Source organism: Chaetodon auriga, chromosome 20 (genome assembly GCF_051107435.1).
Source record: "Chaetodon auriga isolate fChaAug3 chromosome 20, fChaAug3.hap1, whole genome shotgun sequence".
NCBI classification, from domain to species: Eukaryota; Metazoa; Chordata; class Actinopteri; order Chaetodontiformes; family Chaetodontidae; genus Chaetodon; species Chaetodon auriga.
In genome coordinates this window covers 11,184,385-11,203,048 of record NC_135093.1, presented here as the reverse complement: position 1 = coordinate 11,203,048, position 18,664 = coordinate 11,184,385, and the positions used below count along the sequence as shown (strand labels likewise).

Here is an 18,664-nt window from a genome sequence, read left to right as displayed (position 1 = left end):
TATTATGTCATTTTGACTATTATTATGAAGTGGGTTTTATTCTCCATCTTATTTTACATAAATGCCATGTCCCTGTTTTTATGTTTGTTCCATGTTTTTCTGTGTGAGCCACTTGGTGGATATGGTTTCTTTGTGAGCTGCATTTCCGGCATCTGGCATCAAAGGCGCTATACAAATAAAGTTTATTATTATGACTTTATTTCTTATTATTTTATGTTATCGGTAAAAAGCCTGGTGAAAGGTGTCAACACTGGTTCCACCACTGAGTTAATCTGAGCACCTCTTCCGCCTCTGACGACACATTAGGTATAATGTGTTCAGACTGCAGATTGTATAATAATTATTTATAAAACAGACACATGATCCTGGGTGAAGCTGCAGTGGCATGACATGAACAGAGCAGCTAACATTTCCCCCAAAAGAGAAACAGGCTGAAGTCCACAGTTATTGCACAGTAAACACTCCCCTGCTGGTCCAACATCTGGACCCTGCTGTCCAATCAGAGGCAGCGACCGAAACCCACCAGACCAATCAAAAGACAGAATCTGACTTTTAACACGTCGCCCTGACTGGCTGGACCTCTGCTGAACGTTTAGAGTAAACTGAATCAGATTCAGGCTGTTTTCTTCATCTTTTTACCCACGGGAGACGTTTAAATTCATCTCAAAGTGTCAGCGGAAGGGAACAAACATGGCGCTGCCGAAATGGGAGAGAACAGCGCGCATTTTTCTGTGCGTTTTCGGTTTGTTTTTGTCTGTTTACGCGCTTCACGTCGAGCTGTCCCGAGAGAGTGACCCAGATTACAGGGCGATGTGCGACCTGGGGAAGTCAGTGAGCTGCTCCAAAGTCTTCACCTCCAGGTATGTTTGTTGTTTCTTCCTCCTTTTGTTTTAGCGGCTTTTACCTGCTTTACCTTGTGTTTTAGAGACTCTTCCATCATTTCGAGTTCAGACTTGTTAATCAGATTTCATGCAGGTCAGACCCCCCCACTGCCACGTGTTAAAACCCCTCTGCAACACTTCACATCAGCTGCTTTTTGACATCATGACAACATGAAGTTGATACTCCACTTTTGACATTTCCTGTCAAATTTTCATTTTTCTAAGCGTTGGAAGCCATTATGATGTGTTGTTCTGACTGTTTCCATTTTTTTTTGTCACAGATGGGGACGTGGTTTTGGCTTGGTCCAGTTCTTTGTCGCCAAAGATAGTCCTCTGAACCAGCCCAACAGCGTGCTTGGCATCATATTTTACTCTCTGCAGATGGGCCTGGGTGAGTCAGTCATAGCCTTCTGCAAATTACAGAGCAGGCTGAGTGTTTTTAGGAAAAAATGATACTGTTTGCAACCCAGAATGGCCCTGCATTCCAGCTAAATTCAATATACATGTACTTTCCAAATATTGCTCATGCAAAGTCTTTTGTTGATGGATTGAACTCCTCTGTCTTTCATTGCAGGATTGACTCTGTCCAAAAAGGCAGCCATGTTCCTGGTCTTCTCCTCCTGGGTGTCTGTGGCCGGCTCACTCTATCTCGCATCTATTCTGGCCTTTGTTCTGGAGGATTTCTGCATGGTCTGCGTGTCAACATACATCGTCAACTTTGCGTTGCTCTTCACCAACCTGAAACGGAGGAGAGCAATTGAGGGAGTGAAAGAAAAGGCTGGATAGAAAGAGTCACCTGAGAAATTTAACACCTTCATGTTTTTTTTTTTCTTTTTTTTTGTCAGCTGAACTGAAGCCACACTGGATCTGAAAAGCAAATTCTCTCCCACAGTATTTCTGTATTGTATAAACCTGTTCAGACTTTTCAGAGAAACAGGACTGGAGATGCATCTCAGAAGATGATGCACAGAAACTGGATAAAGCAGCAATCATTGTTGTATATCAGTGTGCATTTGTGATGCTGATTACACACTTTTGAACACTACCTCTTGTCTCATTTGATTTAAGCTTGTGAGGTCGGCAAAACCCCTAAAAGCGGACATACGCTAGTCTACAGAAAATTACTGGGTCTTATACTGAAACAGAGTAGAGCAGTGACTCAATCTAACCAGTAGATGGAGCCAAATGCCCAGAGGTGTCTTGTATTGCACGTGTTTTAAGAGCTGGATATCCAAGGAAGGTTGAATCAAGGGTGACTGGACTTGGTTGAAGAAACTTGAAAGTGTTTTGCTTCTCATCCACAGGGCTCCCTCTGTTCGAACTGACTGGTGATGATATACAAGTCCGTGCCTCACTGAATTAGATAGCTTTCCCTACACTGCTTGTCTCGTGTTTGAGTACGAGGTCTTCTGGGTGAAACAGTTTGTGTAAACATATGCATATGATAGTGTTGTTGGAAGAAGACGACTGAATAATTCTTATTGTTATCATTAGGTAAACGTAGTTAATTCCCCTACACAAGAAAGTGTAAAATGAAACCTCAGAAATTAGCTAAAAGGCTTCAAATTTAAAAATGGCCATAATTACCACTCATGTCACTTATGGGTGACAGTAGATGATGATAAAAGCAGACCCCCAAATCCTTAGTGTCTCATTCTGCATATTTACATAAATGAGAATACAATACATCCTCATACATAAACGACTGAACAGATTGGTTGTTAATGACTAACGATCCTGTGAGTTTTCCTTTTAAGTTTGTATCTTAAAATTGTAAACTTCTAAAGTTCCTAAATAAATGAACTGGGTGTCAGGACCCAGAGGTTTGGAACCAGTGGATTAGACTTCAGCCAAGAGAAACAACATCCAGAAAAACGCTCACTTCTCTACAAAAGCATATTTGTGACTTGGAAAAATGTGACTTTTTACTTGCAAAATTTCTTTTCACCATTTGCCATCACATTGCAGATGTTAAATCACCTTTAACTAACGGAAAGCTATTCATATGTAAGCAGACAACTTCATCATCAAGATGAAGATGATATAAGTAAAAGTTTGTTTTTGAAGAAAGAAGTTGGCACAGCTCTTACAAAGATGCAGCACGCCGCGAGACAGACGAGTCAATTGGCTCACCGCAAAGGTGTGTTGCTTTGCTATTGCATACATGTAACCAGCCAATGAGAACAACTAATATCTTACTTGACAGTGTTAGCAAGAAGTTACGAGTGAGCATCTCTGAGATGGGTGAATGCAGTATGGTATGAGAAATAACATACAGGCCTAATGCAAAACAATCGACTGATAGTCTTCTGACTGAACTTGCGCTGACCTTTGTTTTGCAGAATCCCCTTGAAGACCGCCGATGGCTGAGATGCCGTAACAACCTGAAAGGTTTCAGCAGCTTTTGTCTGTGTTTCTCATCACTGACTGACGTGCAAGCGTGGACAGGTGGCACTTTGAAAGCAGATAAGCAAAGACTTTGTCACAATAGAGCCAAACTGACATTCTTGTCTAATTTTAGCTTCTTTTCTTTTTGTTATCGATGATCTCACCCCCCAAAATTATTACCTAATCTTTCCCCTTCATACTTCCTCATAAGGTAGTTTTCCACGGAATGCAGTTAATTTTTAATAACCAGTGACTCAGCCAGCTGTCATGTTTCATTTGTCAGGTTCCTTCTCGGGGCTGCTTCTCCTCTTTGCAAATGATGAGCAGAGACAATGGTTGACTTACGAAATAAATTTGGGACTTTAATGTGCTTTGCAGATGTTGGTCTGGCAGAATGAAGGTAGCATCTTCCAGGACTTGAAATAAATTAGACAGACAATATCCTGAACCTCCTTCATTTGATGTGTGGACGCACACATCTCCTTCAAGTTTAATTTGCAAGAATGTTCCAGAGTGATCCAAGTATTTGTGAGTTACATACAGTAAATGTATCACCACTGTTCTAAATGCTGTAATAAATATATTGGTTGACGTGGTTGACTTTGTCAGTGTATCAGTTCTCTCTTTGTACACTTTGTACAAGAAAAAGAACGAGATCAAATCATACCTTGAGCAACTTAAGCGGTTTAAACAATATATCAAGTATCTATAATTAGATGGTTCTTCCCAGTCGTTCCAGGAAGTGGGATTAAATCTTTTTACTAATTGTCCAACAATAGCTGGCTGCCAGTTCAGTGTACTCGAGAACATTTGTGAGAACAAACCATCTTAGTCATCATTATTACTTAATCACGAAAGGTGCAACTCATCTTGTGCTTTTGCTCTTGTGCTCAGCTTTTGACTCTTAGAATTCCTTTTTGCGTCTCTGTTTTAAATAAAGCAGCAGCGGGTTATATTAAAAGAAAGTGTCTTGTGTAGTCACTGGAAGCTCAGCTGGCAGAGCTTTAAACTGTTTTGTACTAAATGAGAAAGATGGTCGTTGTAATGTCCAAATGTGACACTTAATGGGCATAAAGTCAATAAAGTTTCACCGAGAATAAGGGTTGAAAAATGTGAACCATGCACACGAAATGCTTTGTTGCATAACTGCATTTGAAAAGGTCTTTCTTCTTACTGTCAGAATGCATATTTGCTCTTGGAGAATGCACACGTAATAGCGGATGAGGTGTAAAGGTTGCAGCATAACATGAAAATAGTGAGTGCTCTTGTTACACAAAACATGTCATCAACATGTCAGTGTGAGCCATCCATCATGATGTGTTTTTTTTTTTTTTTTTTTATAGCTGCACTGAAAGACATGTCCACTAGCTATCAGCAGTGAGTTGTAGAGCAAAGGTGCTGGAGGAAATAATAATAAAGCATCTGTGAATGACACACTTATCCACCTAGAACCCCTGTCTGAAAATTGCTTGTTTTATTTACAATGAATGATTCAAATGGTTTCTGTTGTGAGTTAAGAATAAACTTCTTTGAATTACTCAGCAACCATGAAAAGAGTGAAAAGAAAAGTAAATCATGCATTACTGATTCAGTCAGCTGACATCACACTGCTGATAAATGCTATTTATTCTGATTATTTAGCTATTATTATTATTATTATTATTTATTTTTATTATCTATTTAATCTAATCTGCACAACATTAGTAATGTATGCATTTTTAAACACTAATTGTCCGCCAGTAGCCGGAATATTCTATCCTGTCAGCTTGATAATAGCTAGTGATGGAATAAGCACATGTTTCGTCTCTGAAATACTATTTGGTTGATACGTAGTGAGCCAAGGTGCTGAAATACCCAATTGTTCTACAAACAATGACAGCAGACACACTGTGTGAAAATGTTCCACTGCTGGCTGTTTCTCAATCCTGGGATGTGTTAGGTATTTGCACTTTCTCAGAGTGAGTTTGTCCACCCACGTCTTTGATGGGGACACAAAAGAAGTGAAGGCCAGCATCAATATTTATCCACCAATGGAGCTCCACTGAGTTCTGTTGACTGTGAAAGGGCCAGTTCTCTGGCATTAAAACCACGAGTCATCATATTTTTATTACATTAAAAAAAATAATAATAATAAATAATAAGAAGATGGGAAATTGAAATTCTAATAGTTCTTCTACACTTTGTTTTAATCTAGTTGTCTGTTTGTTTACCTCACCACTGCCCTCACAAGTCCTTCAATTCTTTCTGTTAAAGGACTTAGACTGGGGACAGTGGCCTCTATGCTGTGTATGTAAGGAATGGCTGGGTTGCTGTTGTTGTTTCAGCAGACATGAAGCAAAAGGAACAAGGAAACTGTTCATCTTATTGAATGTTATGCACTTCACGGGGGAGGCACACCTCATGGCAGGTATATATAAGGACTGTCAAACGAGGACTTTGCAGTCACACAATGGCTTTGAGGAAGTGGTTCTGCACGTTTCTGCTGACGAGCCTCTTACCTTCAGGTAAATAGTTAAACCACTTACTCCTACTTTCAGAGACAGCAAGTATGGTTTTGTAGTTTTAAACTGTGTATCTTGATTTACTCATAATAATACAAAAACATGTGAAACTAAAAAAAATGTTCAGTAACTAGATTAATATGATGATAAAGAATATAGTGGAGATAGAATTTAACCACTATTCTGTGCATAGATGAGCACGTCAACATCAAAAAGCCAGTTTTGTTTTTTCAGTACCATAGTGAAAAGCTATTGACATTAATACAGTAATTGTTCTGTCAAACTAGCAATGTACTTGATCTTTTAATGCTGAATGTCAGTGAATTGAAATTGATTTTTCAAGGCTCTTACATCCAGTGTTGGTCTTAACATAACTTTTTCTCATGTTCCATATCATAATTCTTATCCGTCTCATAATAACTTTAAATCAAAGACAGTTGTCATTCAGTTTCTGGCACTGTATGAAACGTTATCTGCTGTTGGTGCAAAGATTTGTTAACATCAGCAACTCAAGATGAATGATAAACTTTTCCTTTTGGCTTATAAGAAACATGTGACCCTTAATTAGTGATTTTATTAAACCAATGAGTATTTGTTGTTTGTTTATTTGTTGTTGTTTACAAACTTTCTCTTTTGGCAACAGCCAAACGTTTTTTCATAATTAGGCACTCCCAAAGTTATTCTTATTATTAAGTTATAAGTGATCTATAAACCATTAGTACATGTCTTATTGACCACTAATTAAACTATGAACATCTAGCTAATATAGCTGTTATGATGGAGACATATGGTGCAAAGAAATTATGAACGGACACAGATTACATAGTAAAACAAGTCTCTATTTATGTTTTTCTGAAACAGAGGAACCTAATCTGTTGCAATTCTTAGCACACAACACAGACTGATGACTAACAAGCTTGTGTTCTTTCTTTCACAGAATCACATGCTCAACTTGATGGTGAGTTGACATTGGCTACTACATTTCAACTTGCATGGACATAACATTAAAGTTTTCCAACGTGAACAGAAAAGGGATTTATTGACTTGAAAAAAAAAAAAAAACAATTTCATGAAGTGATGAATTAATGGGCCCAGAATTGTGAAATAATTAAAGTCTAGCTCTAATGATCTCTTTTCTAGTGTGTGGTATCACTCCCCTGAACACCAGGATCGTTGGAGGTGAAGACGCTCCACCTGGAAGTTGGCCCTGGCAGGTTAGTCTGCAGAGATTTGGCGGCCATGTTTGTGGTGGTTCCCTCATCAGCAGAGAGTGGGTGATGTCTGCTGCTCACTGCTTCTCCAGGTGAGTAACTGTGATATAACAGAGGATGAGGTTTCCTGTGTCACAGTCTACGGTTAGACTTTGAGTCCACATTCAGTTTAAAGCCAACACATTTTGTCATGTTTCCTTCAGCACAAGTACGTCCCGATGGCGGATTTCTCTTGGTCGTCAGAACCTGCAGGGCGACAACCCAAACGAAGTTTCCAGAACTGTTTCCACAATCATTTTGCATCCAAATTATGACAGCGACACCAACGACAACGACATTGCTCTGCTCAGACTGTCCTCACCAGTCACATTCACAGACTACATCAGACCCGTGTGTCTGGCAGCCGGCGACAGTGTGTTCAACAATGGTACTGATAGCTGGGTCACTGGCTGGGGGACAGTGGCAGAGGGAGGTGAGTCTGCTTGTTGTTTTATCGGAGTTCAGTCTTCATATGATGTATAAATAGGGAGCGGATGTGTGAATATGTTGTGTTCTCATTGCTCCCTCAGTGTCATTGCCCTTCCCTGGAACTCTCCAAGAAGTGGAGGTTCCAGTTGTGGGAAACAGACAGTGTAACTGTCTCAATGGAGTCGGTACAGTCACAGGCAACATGATCTGTGCTGGTGTTCTTGCAGGAGGCAAAGACTCGTGTCAGGTAGGCTGCCTCAGTTCATTTATCTCTTGTTGCTACATGACTTTAGAATTTTTGTGAAATCCTCAGACGTCTCCTCTCCATCTCCTCAGGGTGACTCAGGAGGTCCAATGGTGAGCAAACAGGGCAACGTCTGGATCCAGTCTGGAATTGTTAGTTTTGGTTTTGGCTGTGCTCGGCCCAATCTGCCGGGAGTCTACTCCAGAGTGTCCGGTTACCAGTCCTGGATCAACTCCCACATCAGCTCTGATAAGCCAGGCTTTGTACAGTTCACCTCCAGTGGGCTGGATGCTGACAGCAGCTACACCTGTCCCGGTCTGCCACCTCCTGTCACTGCTATGACTACTATTGGTCCTGTAGAACCAGACGAAACTACAGCTCCAGCATCCACTACCTCAAGTGCTGAATGTAAGTATCCAGAGAAAACAGCATGTAATTTCTTTTTTCTTTACTGTATACAGCCAATGAACATCGAACCAGCTGTTCCAAACAGATCGAGTCCAGAGACGTTCACATCCATTCACCTGTGTCAGCCCCCATTGATCATTCCATTCAACCAATTATTGAAGACGCTTTATGCGCAATGTTTCAATTCACACCTTTGGCGTCCCCCAGTGGTAGTATGAAGAATGACACAGTGGCAGACAGCAATGCCACTGAGGGACTTTAAGTAGGTTTTAATGAAGTCTCTAGAATTTTTCTGAACATATCATAATGTCCCAAGACCCTACCCGTGTCATTGAGACATAGTACATTTTGGACCTAGTCTGACTTGGGTCCTTGGTCGCATCTCAGTTCCTCAGATGGACGATGAGGAGCCGCAGCAGTTTCCACTGCTGTCATCCACAAGTAGTTTTCACTGCTGCGACCATGAGTTAGCAGAGTGAGGAAAATTCAAATTTCATTCAAAAATAACCTGAACTACTTAGCTAGATGTTTAGATTAAATTTGAGACTTTGGAATATTCTATGTCATATTGTATGTTTAATTTCAGCGCTTCTCCGGGTGTTATGTAGTTTTAATAGATTCAGCTATTTTTGTGTGTGGGTCAGAAGGGTTAATTTCAGATGCACTTATTGCAACACCTTTGTTTGCAGTGTGTGGTATCACTCCCCTGAACGCCAGGATCGTTGGAGGCGAAGACGCTCCACCTGGAAGTTGGCCCTGGCAGGTTAGTCTGCAGAGATTTGGCGGCCATGTTTGTGGTGGTTCCCTCATCAACAGAGAATGGGTGATGTCTGCTGCTCACTGCTTCTCCAGGTGAGTAACTGTGATATAACAGAGGATGAGGTTTCCTGTGTCACAGTCTACGGTTAGACTTTGAGTCCACATTCAGTTTAAAGCCAACACATTTTGTCATGTTTCCTTCAGCACAAGTACGTCCCGATGGCGGATTTCTCTTGGTCGTCAGAACCTGCAGGGCGACAACCCGAACGAAGTTTCCAGAACTGTTTCCACAATCATTTTGCATCCAAATTATGACAGCGACACCAACGACAACGACATTGCTCTGCTCAGACTGTCCTCACCAGTCACATTCACAGACTACATCAGACCCGTGTGTCTGGCAGCCGGCGACAGTGTGTTCAACAACGGTACTGATAGCTGGGTCACTGGCTGGGGGACAGTGGAGGAGGGAGGTGAGTCTGCTTGTTGTTTTATCGGAGTTCAGTCTTCATGTGATGTATAAAAAGGTGGCGGATGTGTGAATCGTCTGTGTTCTTGTTGCTCCCTCAGTGTCATTGCCCTTCCCTGGAACTCTCCAAGAAGTGGAGGTTCCAGTTGTGGGAAACAGACAGTGTAACTGTCTCAATGGAGTCGGTACAGTCACAGGCAACATGATCTGTGCTGGTGTTCTTGCAGGAGGCAAAGATTCGTGTCAGGTAGGCTGCCTCAGTTCATTTATCTCTTGTTGCTACATGACTTTAGGATTTTTGTGAAATCCTCAGACGTCTCCTCTCCATCTCCTCAGGGTGACTCAGGAGGTCCAATGGTGAGCAAACAGGGCAACGTCTGGATCCAGTCTGGAATTGTTAGTTTTGGTTTTGGCTGTGCTCGGCCCAATCTGCCGGGAGTCTACTCCAGAGTGTCCGGTTACCAGTCCTGGATTAACTCCCACATCAGCTCTGATAAACCAGGCTTTGTACAGTTCACCTCCAGTGGGCTGGATGCTGACAGCAGCTACACCTGTCCTGGTCTGCCACCTCCTGTCACTGCTATGACTACTATTGGTCCTGTAGAACCAGACGAAACTACAGCTCCAGCATCCACTACCTCAAGTGCTGAATGTAAGTATCCAGAGAACACAGCATGTAATTTATATTTTCTTTACTGTATACAGCCAATGAACATCGAACCAGCTGTTCCAAACAGATCGAGTCCAGAGACGTTCACATCCATTCACCTGTGTCAGCCCCCATTGATCATTCCATTCAACCAATTATTAAAGACGCTTTATGCACAATGTTTCAATTCACACCTTTGGCGTCCCCCAGTGGTAGTATGAAGAATGACACAGTGGCAGACAGCTATGCCACTGAGGGACTTTAACTAGGTTTTAATGAAGTCTCTAGAATTTTTCTGAACATATCATAATGGCCCAAGACCCTACCCGTGTCATTGAGACATAGCACATTTTGGACCTAGTCTGACTTGGGTCCTTGGTCGCATCTCAGTTCCTCAGAAGGAGGATGAGGAGCCGCAGCAGTTTCCACTGCTGTCATCCACAAGTAGTTTTCACTGCTGCCACATGGAGTTAGCAGAGTGAGGAAAATTCAAATCTCATTCAAAAACAGCTTTAACTAATCATCTAGATATTTAGATTAAATTTGAGACTTTGGAATATTCTATGTCATATTGTATGTTTAATTTCAGCGCTTCTCCGGGTGTTGTGTGGTTTTGATAGATTCAGCTATTTTTGTGTGTTGGTCAGAAGGGTTAATTTCAGATGCACTTATTGCAACACATTTGTTTGCAGTGTGTGGCATCACTCCCCTGAACACCAGGATCGTTGGAGGTGAAGACGCTCCACCTGGAAGTTGGCCCTGGCAGGTTAGTCTGCAGAGATTTGGCAGCCATGTTTGTGGTGGTTCCCTCATCAACAGAGAGTGGGTGATGTCTGCTGCTCACTGCTTCTCCAGGTGAGTAACTGTGATATAACAGAGGATGAGGTTTCCTGTGTCTCAGTCTACGGTTGGACTTTGACTCCACATTCAGTTTAAAGCCAACACATTTTGTCATGTTTCCTTCAGCACAAGTACGTCCCGATGGCGGATTTCTCTTGGTCGTCAGAACCTGCAGGGCAACAACCCAAACGAAGTTTCCAGAACTGTTTCCACAATCATTTTGCATCCAAATTATGACAGCGACACAAATGACAACGACATTGCTCTGCTCAGACTGTCCTCACCAGTCATATTCACAGACTACATCAGACCCGTGTGTCTGGCAGCCGGCGACAGTGTGTTCAACAACGGTACTGATAGCTGGGTCACTGGCTGGGGGACAGTGGGGGAGGGAGGTGAGTCTGCTTGTTGTTTTATCGGAGTTCAGTCTTCATGTGATGTATAAAAAGGTGGCGGATGTGTGAATCGTCTGTGTTCTTGTTGCTCCCTCAGTGTCATTGCCCTTCCCTGAAACTCTCCAAGAAGTGGAGGTTCCAGTTGTGGGAAACAGACAGTGTAACTGTCTCAATGGAGTCGGTACAGTCACAGGCAACATGATCTGTGCAGGTGTTCTTGCAGGAGGCAAAGATTCGTGTCAGGTAGGCTGCCTCAGTTCATTTATCTCTTGTTGCTACATGACTTTAGGATTTTTGTGAAATCCTCAGACGTCTCCTCTCCATCTCCTCAGGGTGACTCAGGAGGTCCAATGGTGAGCAAACAGGGCAACGTCTGGATCCAGTCTGGAATTGTTAGTTTTGGTTTTGGCTGTGCTCGGCCCAATCTGCCTGGAGTCTACTCCCGAGTGTCCGGTTACCAGTCCTGGATCAACTCCCACATCAGCTCTGATAAGCCAGGCTTTGTACAGTTCACCTCCAGTGGGCTGGATGCTGACAGCAGCTACACCTGTCCCGGTCTGCCACCTCCTGTCACTGCTATGACTACTATTGGTCCTGTAGAACCAGACGAAACTACAGCTCCAGCATCCACTACCTCAAGTGCTGAATGTAAGTATCCAGAGAAAACAGCATGTAATTTCTTTTTTCTTTACTGTATACAGCCAATGAACATCGAACCAGCTGTTCCAAACAGATCGAGTCCTGAGACGTTCACATCCATTCACCTGTGTCAGCGTCCATTGATCATTCGATTCAACCAATTATTAAAGACGCTTTATGCACAATGTTTCAATTCACACCTTTGGTGTCCCCCAGTGGTAGTATGAAGAATGACACAGTGGCAGACAGCAGTGCCACTGAGGGGCAATAAGACTTAATACATTTTGGACCTAGTCTGACCAGAGTCTTGGAACAGGTCTCAGTTCCTCAGAAGGAGGATGAGGAGCAGCAGTTTCCACTGCTGTCATCCACAAGTAGTTTTCACTGCTGCGACCATGAGTTAGCAGAGTGAGGAAAATTCAAATTTCATTCAAAAATAACCTGAACTACTTAGCTAGATGTTTAGATTAAATTTGAGACTTTGGAATATTCTATGTCATATTGTATGTTTAATTTCAGTGCTTCTCCGGGTGTTATGTAGTTTTAATAGATTCAGCTATTTTTGTGTGTGGGTCAGAAGGGTTAATTTCAGATGCACTTATTGCAACACATTTGTTTGCAGTGTGTGGTATCACTCCCCTGAACGCCAGGATCGTTGGAGGCGAAGACGCTCCACCTGGAAGTTGGCCCTGGCAGGTTAGTCTGCAGAGATTTGGCGGCCATGTTTGTGGTGGTTCCCTCATCAACAGAGAGTGGGTGATGTCTGCTGCTCACTGCTTCTCCAGGTGAGTAACTGTGATATAACAGAGGATGAGGTTTCCCGTGTCACAGTCTACGGTTAAACTTTGAGTCCACATTCAGTTTAAAGCCAACACATTTTTTCATGTTTCCTTCAGCACAAGTACGTCCCGATGGCGGATTTCTCTTGGTCGTCAGAACCTGCAGGGCGACAACCCGAATGAAGTTTCCAGAACTGTTTCCACAATCATTTTGCATCCAAATTATGACAGCGACACCAACGACAACGACATTGCTCTGCTCAGACTGTCCTCACCAGTCACATTCACAGACTACATCAGACCCGTGTGTCTGGCAGCCGGCGACAGTGTGTTCAACAACGGTACTGATAGCTGGGTCACTGGCTGGGGGGCAGTGGAGGAGGGAGGTGAGTCTGCTTGTTGTTTTATCGGAGTTCAGTCTTCATATGATGTATAAATAGGGAGTGGATGTGTGAATTTGTTGTGTTCTTGTTGCTCCCTCAGTGTCATTGCCCTTCCCTGAAACTCTCCAAGAAGTGGAGGTTCCAGTTGTGGGAAACAGACAGTGTAACTGTCTCAATGGAGTCGGTACAGTCACAGGCAACATGATCTGTGCTGGTGTTCTTGCAGGAGGCAAAGACTCGTGTCAGGTAGGCTGCCTCAGTTCATTTGTCTCTTGTTGCTACATGACTTTAGGAATTTTGTGAAATCCTCAGACGTCTCCTCTCCATCTCCTCAGGGTGACTCAGGAGGTCCAATGGTGAGCAAACAGGGCAACGTCTGGATCCAGTCTGGAATTGTTAGTTTTGGTTTTGGCTGTGCTCGGCCCAATCTGCCTGGAGTCTACTCCAGAGTGTCCGGTTACCAGTCCTGGATCAACTCCCACATCAGCTCTGATAAGCCAGGCTTTGTACAGTTCACCTCCAGTGGGCTGGATGCTGACAGCAGCTACACCTGTCCCGGTCTGCCACCTCCTGTCACTGCTATGACTACTATTGGTCCTGTAGAACCAGACGAAACTACAGCTCCAGCATCCACTACCTCAAGTGCTGAATGTAAGTATCCAGAGAAAACAGCATGTAATTTCTTTTTTCTTTACTGTATACAGCCAATGAACATCGAACCAGCTGTTCCAAACAGATCAAGTCCAGAGACGTTCACATCCATTCACCTGTGTCAGCCCCTATTGATCATTCCATTCAACCAATTATTAAAGACGCTTTATGCACAATGTTTCAATTCACACCTTTGGCGTCCCCCAGTGGTAGTATGAAGAATGACACAGTGGCAGACAGCAATGCCACTGAGGGACTTTAAGTAGGTTTTAATGAAGTCTCTAGAATTTTTCTGAACATATCATAATGTGCCAAGACCCTACCCGTGCCATTGAGACATAGTACATTTTGGACCTAGTCTGACTTGGGTCCTTGGTCGCATCTCAGTTCCTCAGATGGACGATGAGGAGCAGCAGCAGTTTCCACTGCTGTCATCCACAAGTAGTTTTCACTGCTGCCACGTGGAGTTAGCAGAGTGAGGAAAATTCAAATCTCATTCAAAAACAGCTTTAACTAATCATCTAGATATTTAGATTAAATTTGAGACTTTGGAATATTCTATGTCATATTGTATGTTTAATTTCAGCGCTTCTCCGGGTGTTATGTGGTTTTGATAGATTCAGTTATTTTTGTGTGTGGGTCAGAAGGGTTAATTTCAGATGCACTTACTGCAACACATTTGTTTGCAGTGTGTGGCATCACTCCCCTGAACACCAGGATCGTTGGAGGTGAAGACGCTCCACCTGGAAGTTGGCCCTGGCAGGTTAGTCTGCAGAGATTTGGCGGCCATGTTTGTGGTGGTTCCCTCATCAACAGAGAGTGGGTGATGTCTGCTGCTCACTGCTTCTCCAGGTGAGTAACTGTGATATAACAGAGGATGAGGTTTCCTGTGTCTCAGTCTACGGTTGGACTTTGACTCCACATTCAGTTTAAAGCCAACACATTTTGTCATGTTTCCTTCAGCACAAGTACGTCCCGATGGCGGATTTCTCTTGGTCGTCAGAACCTGCAGGGCGACAACCCAAACGAAGTTTCCAGAACTGTTTCCACAATCATTTTGCATCCAAATTATGACAGCGACACCAACGACAACGATATTGCTCTGCTCAGACTGTCCTCACCAGTCATATTCACAGACTACATCAGACCCGTGTGTCTGGCAGCCGGCGACAGTGTGTTCAACAACGGTACTGATAGCTGGGTCACTGGCTGGGGGGCAGTGGAGGAGGGAGGTGAGTCTGCTTGTTGTTTTATCGGAGTTCAGTCTTCATGTGATGTATAAAAAGGTGGCGGATGTGTGAATTTGTTGTGTTCTCGTTGCTCCCTCAGTGTCATTGCCCTTCCCTGGAACTCTCCAAGAAGTGGAGGTTCCAGTTGTGGGAAACAGACAGTGTAACTGTCTCAATGGAGTCGGTACAGTCACAGGCAACATGATCTGTGCAGGTGTTCTTGCAGGAGGCAAAGACTCGTGTCAGGTAGGCTGCCTCAGTTCATTTGTCTTGTGTTGCTACATGACTTTAGGATTTTTGTGAAATCCTCAGACGTCTCCTCCCCATCTCTTCAGGGTGACTCAGGAGGTCCAATGGTGAGCAAACAGGGCAACGTCTGGATCCAGTCTGGAATTGTTAGTTTTGGTTTTGGCTGTGCTCGGCCCAATCTGCCGGGAGTCTACTCCAGAGTGTCCAGTTACCAGTCCTGGATTAACTCCCACATCAGCTCTGATAAGCCAGGCTTTGTACAGTTCACCTCCAGTGGGCTGGATGCTGACAGCAGCTACACCTGTCCCGGTCTGCCACCTCCTGTCACTGCTATGACTACTATTGGTCCTGTAGAACCAGACGAAACTACAGCTCCAGCATCCACTACCTCAAGTGCTGAATGTAAGTATCCAGAGAACACAGCATGTAATTTCTTTTTTCTTTACTGTATACAGCCAATGAACATCGAACCAGCTGTTCCAAACAGATCGAGTCCTGAGACGTTCACATCCATTCACCTGTGTCAGCCCCCATTGATCATTCGATTCAAGCAATTATTAAAGACGCATTGTGCACAATGTTTCAATTCACACCTTTGGTGTCCCCCAGTGGTAGTATGAAGAATGACACAGTGGCAGACAGCAGTGCCACTGAGGGGCAATGAAATTTAATACATTTTGGACCTAGTCTGACCAGAGTCCTGGACCAGGTCTCAGTTCCTCAGAAGGAGGATGAGGAGCAGCAGTTTCCACTGCTGTCATCCACAAGTAGTTTTCACTGCTGCGACCATGAGTTAGCAGAGTGAGGAAAATTCAAATTTCATTCAAAAATAACCTGAACTACTTAGCTAGATATTTAGATTAAATTTGAGACTTTGGAATATTCTATGTCATATTGTATGTTTAATTTCAGCGCTTCTCCGGGTGTTATGTAGTTTTAATAGATTCAGCTATTTTTGTGTGTGGGTCAGAAGGGTTAATTTCAGATGCATTTATTGCAACACCTTTGCTTGCAGTGTGTGGTATCACTCCCCTGAACACCAGGATCGTTGGAGGCGAAGACGCTCCACCTGGAAGTTGGCCCTGGCAGGTTAGTCTGCAGAGATTTGGCGGCCATGTTTGTGGTGGTTCCCTCATCAACAGAGAATGGGTGATGTCTGCTGCTCACTGCTTCTCCAGGTGAGTAACTGTGATATAACAGAGGATGAGGTTTCCTGTGTCACAGTCTACGATTAGACTTTGAGTCCACATTCAGTTTAAAGCCAACACATTTTTTCATGTTTCCTTCAGTACAAGTACGTCCCGATGGCGGATTTCTCTTGGTCGTCAGAACCTGCAGGGCGACAACCCAAACGAAGTTTCCAGAACTGTTTCCACAATCATTTTGCATCCAAATTATGACAGCGACACCAACGACAACGACATTGCTCTGCTCAGACTGTCCTCACCAGTCACATTCACAGACTACATCAGACCCGTGTGTCTGGCAGCCGGCGACAGTGTGTTCAACAACGGTACTGATAGCTGGGTCACTGGCTGGGGGGCAGTGGAGGAGGGAGGTGAGTCTGCTTGTTGTTTTATCGGAGTTCAGTCTTCATGTGATGTATAAAAAGGCGGCGGATGTGTGAATCGTCTGTGTTCTCGTTGCTCCCTTAGTGTCATTGCCCTTCCCTGGAACTCTCCAAGAAGTTGAGGTTCCAGTTGTGGGAAACAGACAGTGTAACTGTCTCAATGGAGTCGGTACAGTCACAGGCAACATGATCTGTGCAGGTGTTCTTGCAGGAGGCAAAGATTCGTGTCAGGTAGGCTGCCTCAGTTCATTTGTCTCTTGTTGCTACATGACTTTAGGATTTTTGTGAAATCCTCAGACATCTCCTCCCCATCTCCTCAGGGTGATTCAGGAGGTCCAATGGTGAGCAAACAGGGCAACGTCTGGATCCAGTCTGGAATTGTTAGTTTTGGTTTTGGCTGTGCTCGGCCCAATCTGCCGGGAGTCTACTCCCGAGTGTCCAGTTACCAGTCCTGGATTAACTCCCACATCAGCTCTGATAAGCCAGGCTTTGTACAGTTCACCTCCAGTGGGCTGGATGCTGACAGCAGCTACACCTGTCCTGGTCTGCCAGCTTCCTCAACAACTTCACCAACAATAAGACCTGTTACCCCGACTCTAACCAGTCCTTCAAGTGAGTATCCTGAAAAGTGGTTTTAAGTCCACTTTTTCCACTCTTCAAATTTAGAATTCACGTTATTTTGCTGTCCATTGATATTTTATCAAATGCTCTCAATTAGGACCAGTGTGTGGCAAAGCTCCAATGAACAGTCGTGCTGTTGGTGACAGCGGTGTTGTACCTGGAGGAATGTGGCCCTGGATGGTCAGTCTCCACAAAAATGGTGTCTTCACTTGTGGAGGAACCCTCATCACTAAGAAATTTGTCCTCACATCTGCCCGATGCTTCTCAAGGTAAGTGGAAAAGCATTTTCCATCCATTAAAGACATTTAGGAATAGATAATGACATTGCTTCTTTTTATCTTCTTGATAGCCCCAATCCAGATGTCCGTGAGTGGAGTGTGTTTGTGGGCCACAGACGTGTGAACGGTATTGAAAAGTTCGAGATGTCTGTCGGCATTGCGAAAATTATAGTGAGCCAACTGACTAGTTTCAATATTGCGCTGGTGAAGCTGGTTAAGCCCATCAGCTACAAAGATTATATCCAGCCTGTGTGTATGGACGTTAGCAATTCCAGATCCTTCCCCACTGGAACTCGATGCTGGGTGGCAGGCTGGGAGAGCACAGGTAAGGGTTTATCAAGCTTTTCTATTTTTTGCTGATACGCTAAGTGTAATTTTAGTAGATCTTGGATAGACTGATGATTCACAAAGAATATTTGTATTCACATGAGCAAATGTGATTTTTCCATGCACTGATAACACTGGCTCAGGTCTACGAGACCTTGAAACTGAAGTGGCAAGTTGTGGGAATATTTCTGATTCGGAGAACATTTGTACTTCCGCCATAGACCTTCTACAGGTAAAATATAGTTTTCCTATCCATAAGTGTTCCTGTATGGCTTTTCATCGGCTCACATATTTTCAGACAGGGAGTGACAGTTTTGATTAATCCTCTGTTTTTATATCTGCAGGGTGATCAGGGCAGCCCTCTGCTGTGCAAGTCAGGCACATCTTGGTTCCAGGTGGCCGTTGTATCAATGAGTAGAAGTAAATCGGCCCGTGCTGACATTCAGGTCTTTGCCAAGACATCAAGATTCGGGGCCTTCTTAAAAGAAACAGTTGGTGACTTGCCGTCTCCTGCAGAAACTGCAACGGGAAATGCACCACGTTTCGCAATTTCCTTATTCCTCTTTTTTGCTGTCCCCATTAATTCTTTGTTCCTGTTGTGAGGATGTTTGGTCTATTGTCACCAGTGTGACTGAAGTAGTTCATCACTGCACCTAAAGTCAAGTTGAATGACAGGTTTGAACACTCTTCTCAGATTATATTCTGTAAACGCACTTAAGATGCTC

General features: G+C 43.6%; 2 protein-coding genes across 2 annotated transcripts; both read left to right on the top strand.

Moving 5' to 3' along the window:
* The first annotated feature begins 553 nt into the window (after nucleotides 1-553).
* vkorc1 (vitamin K epoxide reductase complex, subunit 1) lies at nucleotides 554-1,881 on the top strand. Its single transcript, XM_076759403.1, has 3 exons — nucleotides 554-860; nucleotides 1,163-1,272; nucleotides 1,456-1,881. Exons 1-3 carry the CDS (start codon nucleotides 691-693, stop codon nucleotides 1,665-1,667), a joined length of 492 nt encoding a protein of 163 aa, XP_076615518.1. The 5' UTR covers nucleotides 554-690; the 3' UTR covers nucleotides 1,668-1,881.
* Nucleotides 1,882-5,728: 3,847 nt separating this feature from the next.
* On the top strand, nucleotides 5,729-18,653 carry LOC143338650 (uncharacterized). Its single transcript, XM_076759206.1, has 30 exons — nucleotides 5,729-5,773; nucleotides 6,708-6,728; nucleotides 6,911-7,073; nucleotides 7,185-7,453; nucleotides 7,551-7,696; nucleotides 7,786-8,101; nucleotides 8,791-8,953; nucleotides 9,065-9,333; nucleotides 9,431-9,576; nucleotides 9,666-9,981; nucleotides 10,671-10,833; nucleotides 10,945-11,213; nucleotides 11,311-11,456; nucleotides 11,546-11,861; nucleotides 12,475-12,637; nucleotides 12,749-13,017; nucleotides 13,115-13,260; nucleotides 13,350-13,665; nucleotides 14,355-14,517; nucleotides 14,629-14,897; nucleotides 14,995-15,140; nucleotides 15,230-15,545; nucleotides 16,159-16,321; nucleotides 16,433-16,701; nucleotides 16,799-16,944; nucleotides 17,034-17,325; nucleotides 17,432-17,603; nucleotides 17,684-17,937; nucleotides 18,083-18,171; nucleotides 18,284-18,653. The coding sequence occupies exons 3-30, from the start codon at nucleotides 7,048-7,050 to the stop codon at nucleotides 18,539-18,541; spliced, it is 5,976 nt and encodes a 1,991-aa protein (XP_076615321.1). The 5' UTR covers nucleotides 5,729-5,773; nucleotides 6,708-6,728; nucleotides 6,911-7,047; the 3' UTR covers nucleotides 18,542-18,653.
* The last annotated feature ends 11 nt before the right edge of the window (nucleotides 18,654-18,664 follow it).

Coding starts and splice junctions, on each gene's coding strand:
- LOC143338650 (XM_076759206.1), top strand. CDS start 7,048: ATGTCTGCTGCTCACTGCTTCTCCAG. Junction 8,102..8,790: donor CACTACCTCAAGTGCTGAAT/GTAAGTATCCAG, acceptor CTTTGTTTGCAG/TGTGTGGTATCACTCCCCTG. Junction 15,141..15,229: donor GAGGCAAAGACTCGTGTCAG/GTAGGCTGCCTC, acceptor CCATCTCTTCAG/GGTGACTCAGGAGGTCCAAT.
- vkorc1 (XM_076759403.1), top strand. CDS start 691: ATGGCGCTGCCGAAATGGGAGAGAACAGCGCGCATTTTTCTGTGCGTT. Junction 861..1,162: donor TCCAAAGTCTTCACCTCCAG/GTATGTTTGTTG, acceptor TTTTTGTCACAG/ATGGGGACGTGGTTTTGGCT. Junction 1,273..1,455: donor CTCTCTGCAGATGGGCCTGG/GTGAGTCAGTCA, acceptor CTTTCATTGCAG/GATTGACTCTGTCCAAAAAG.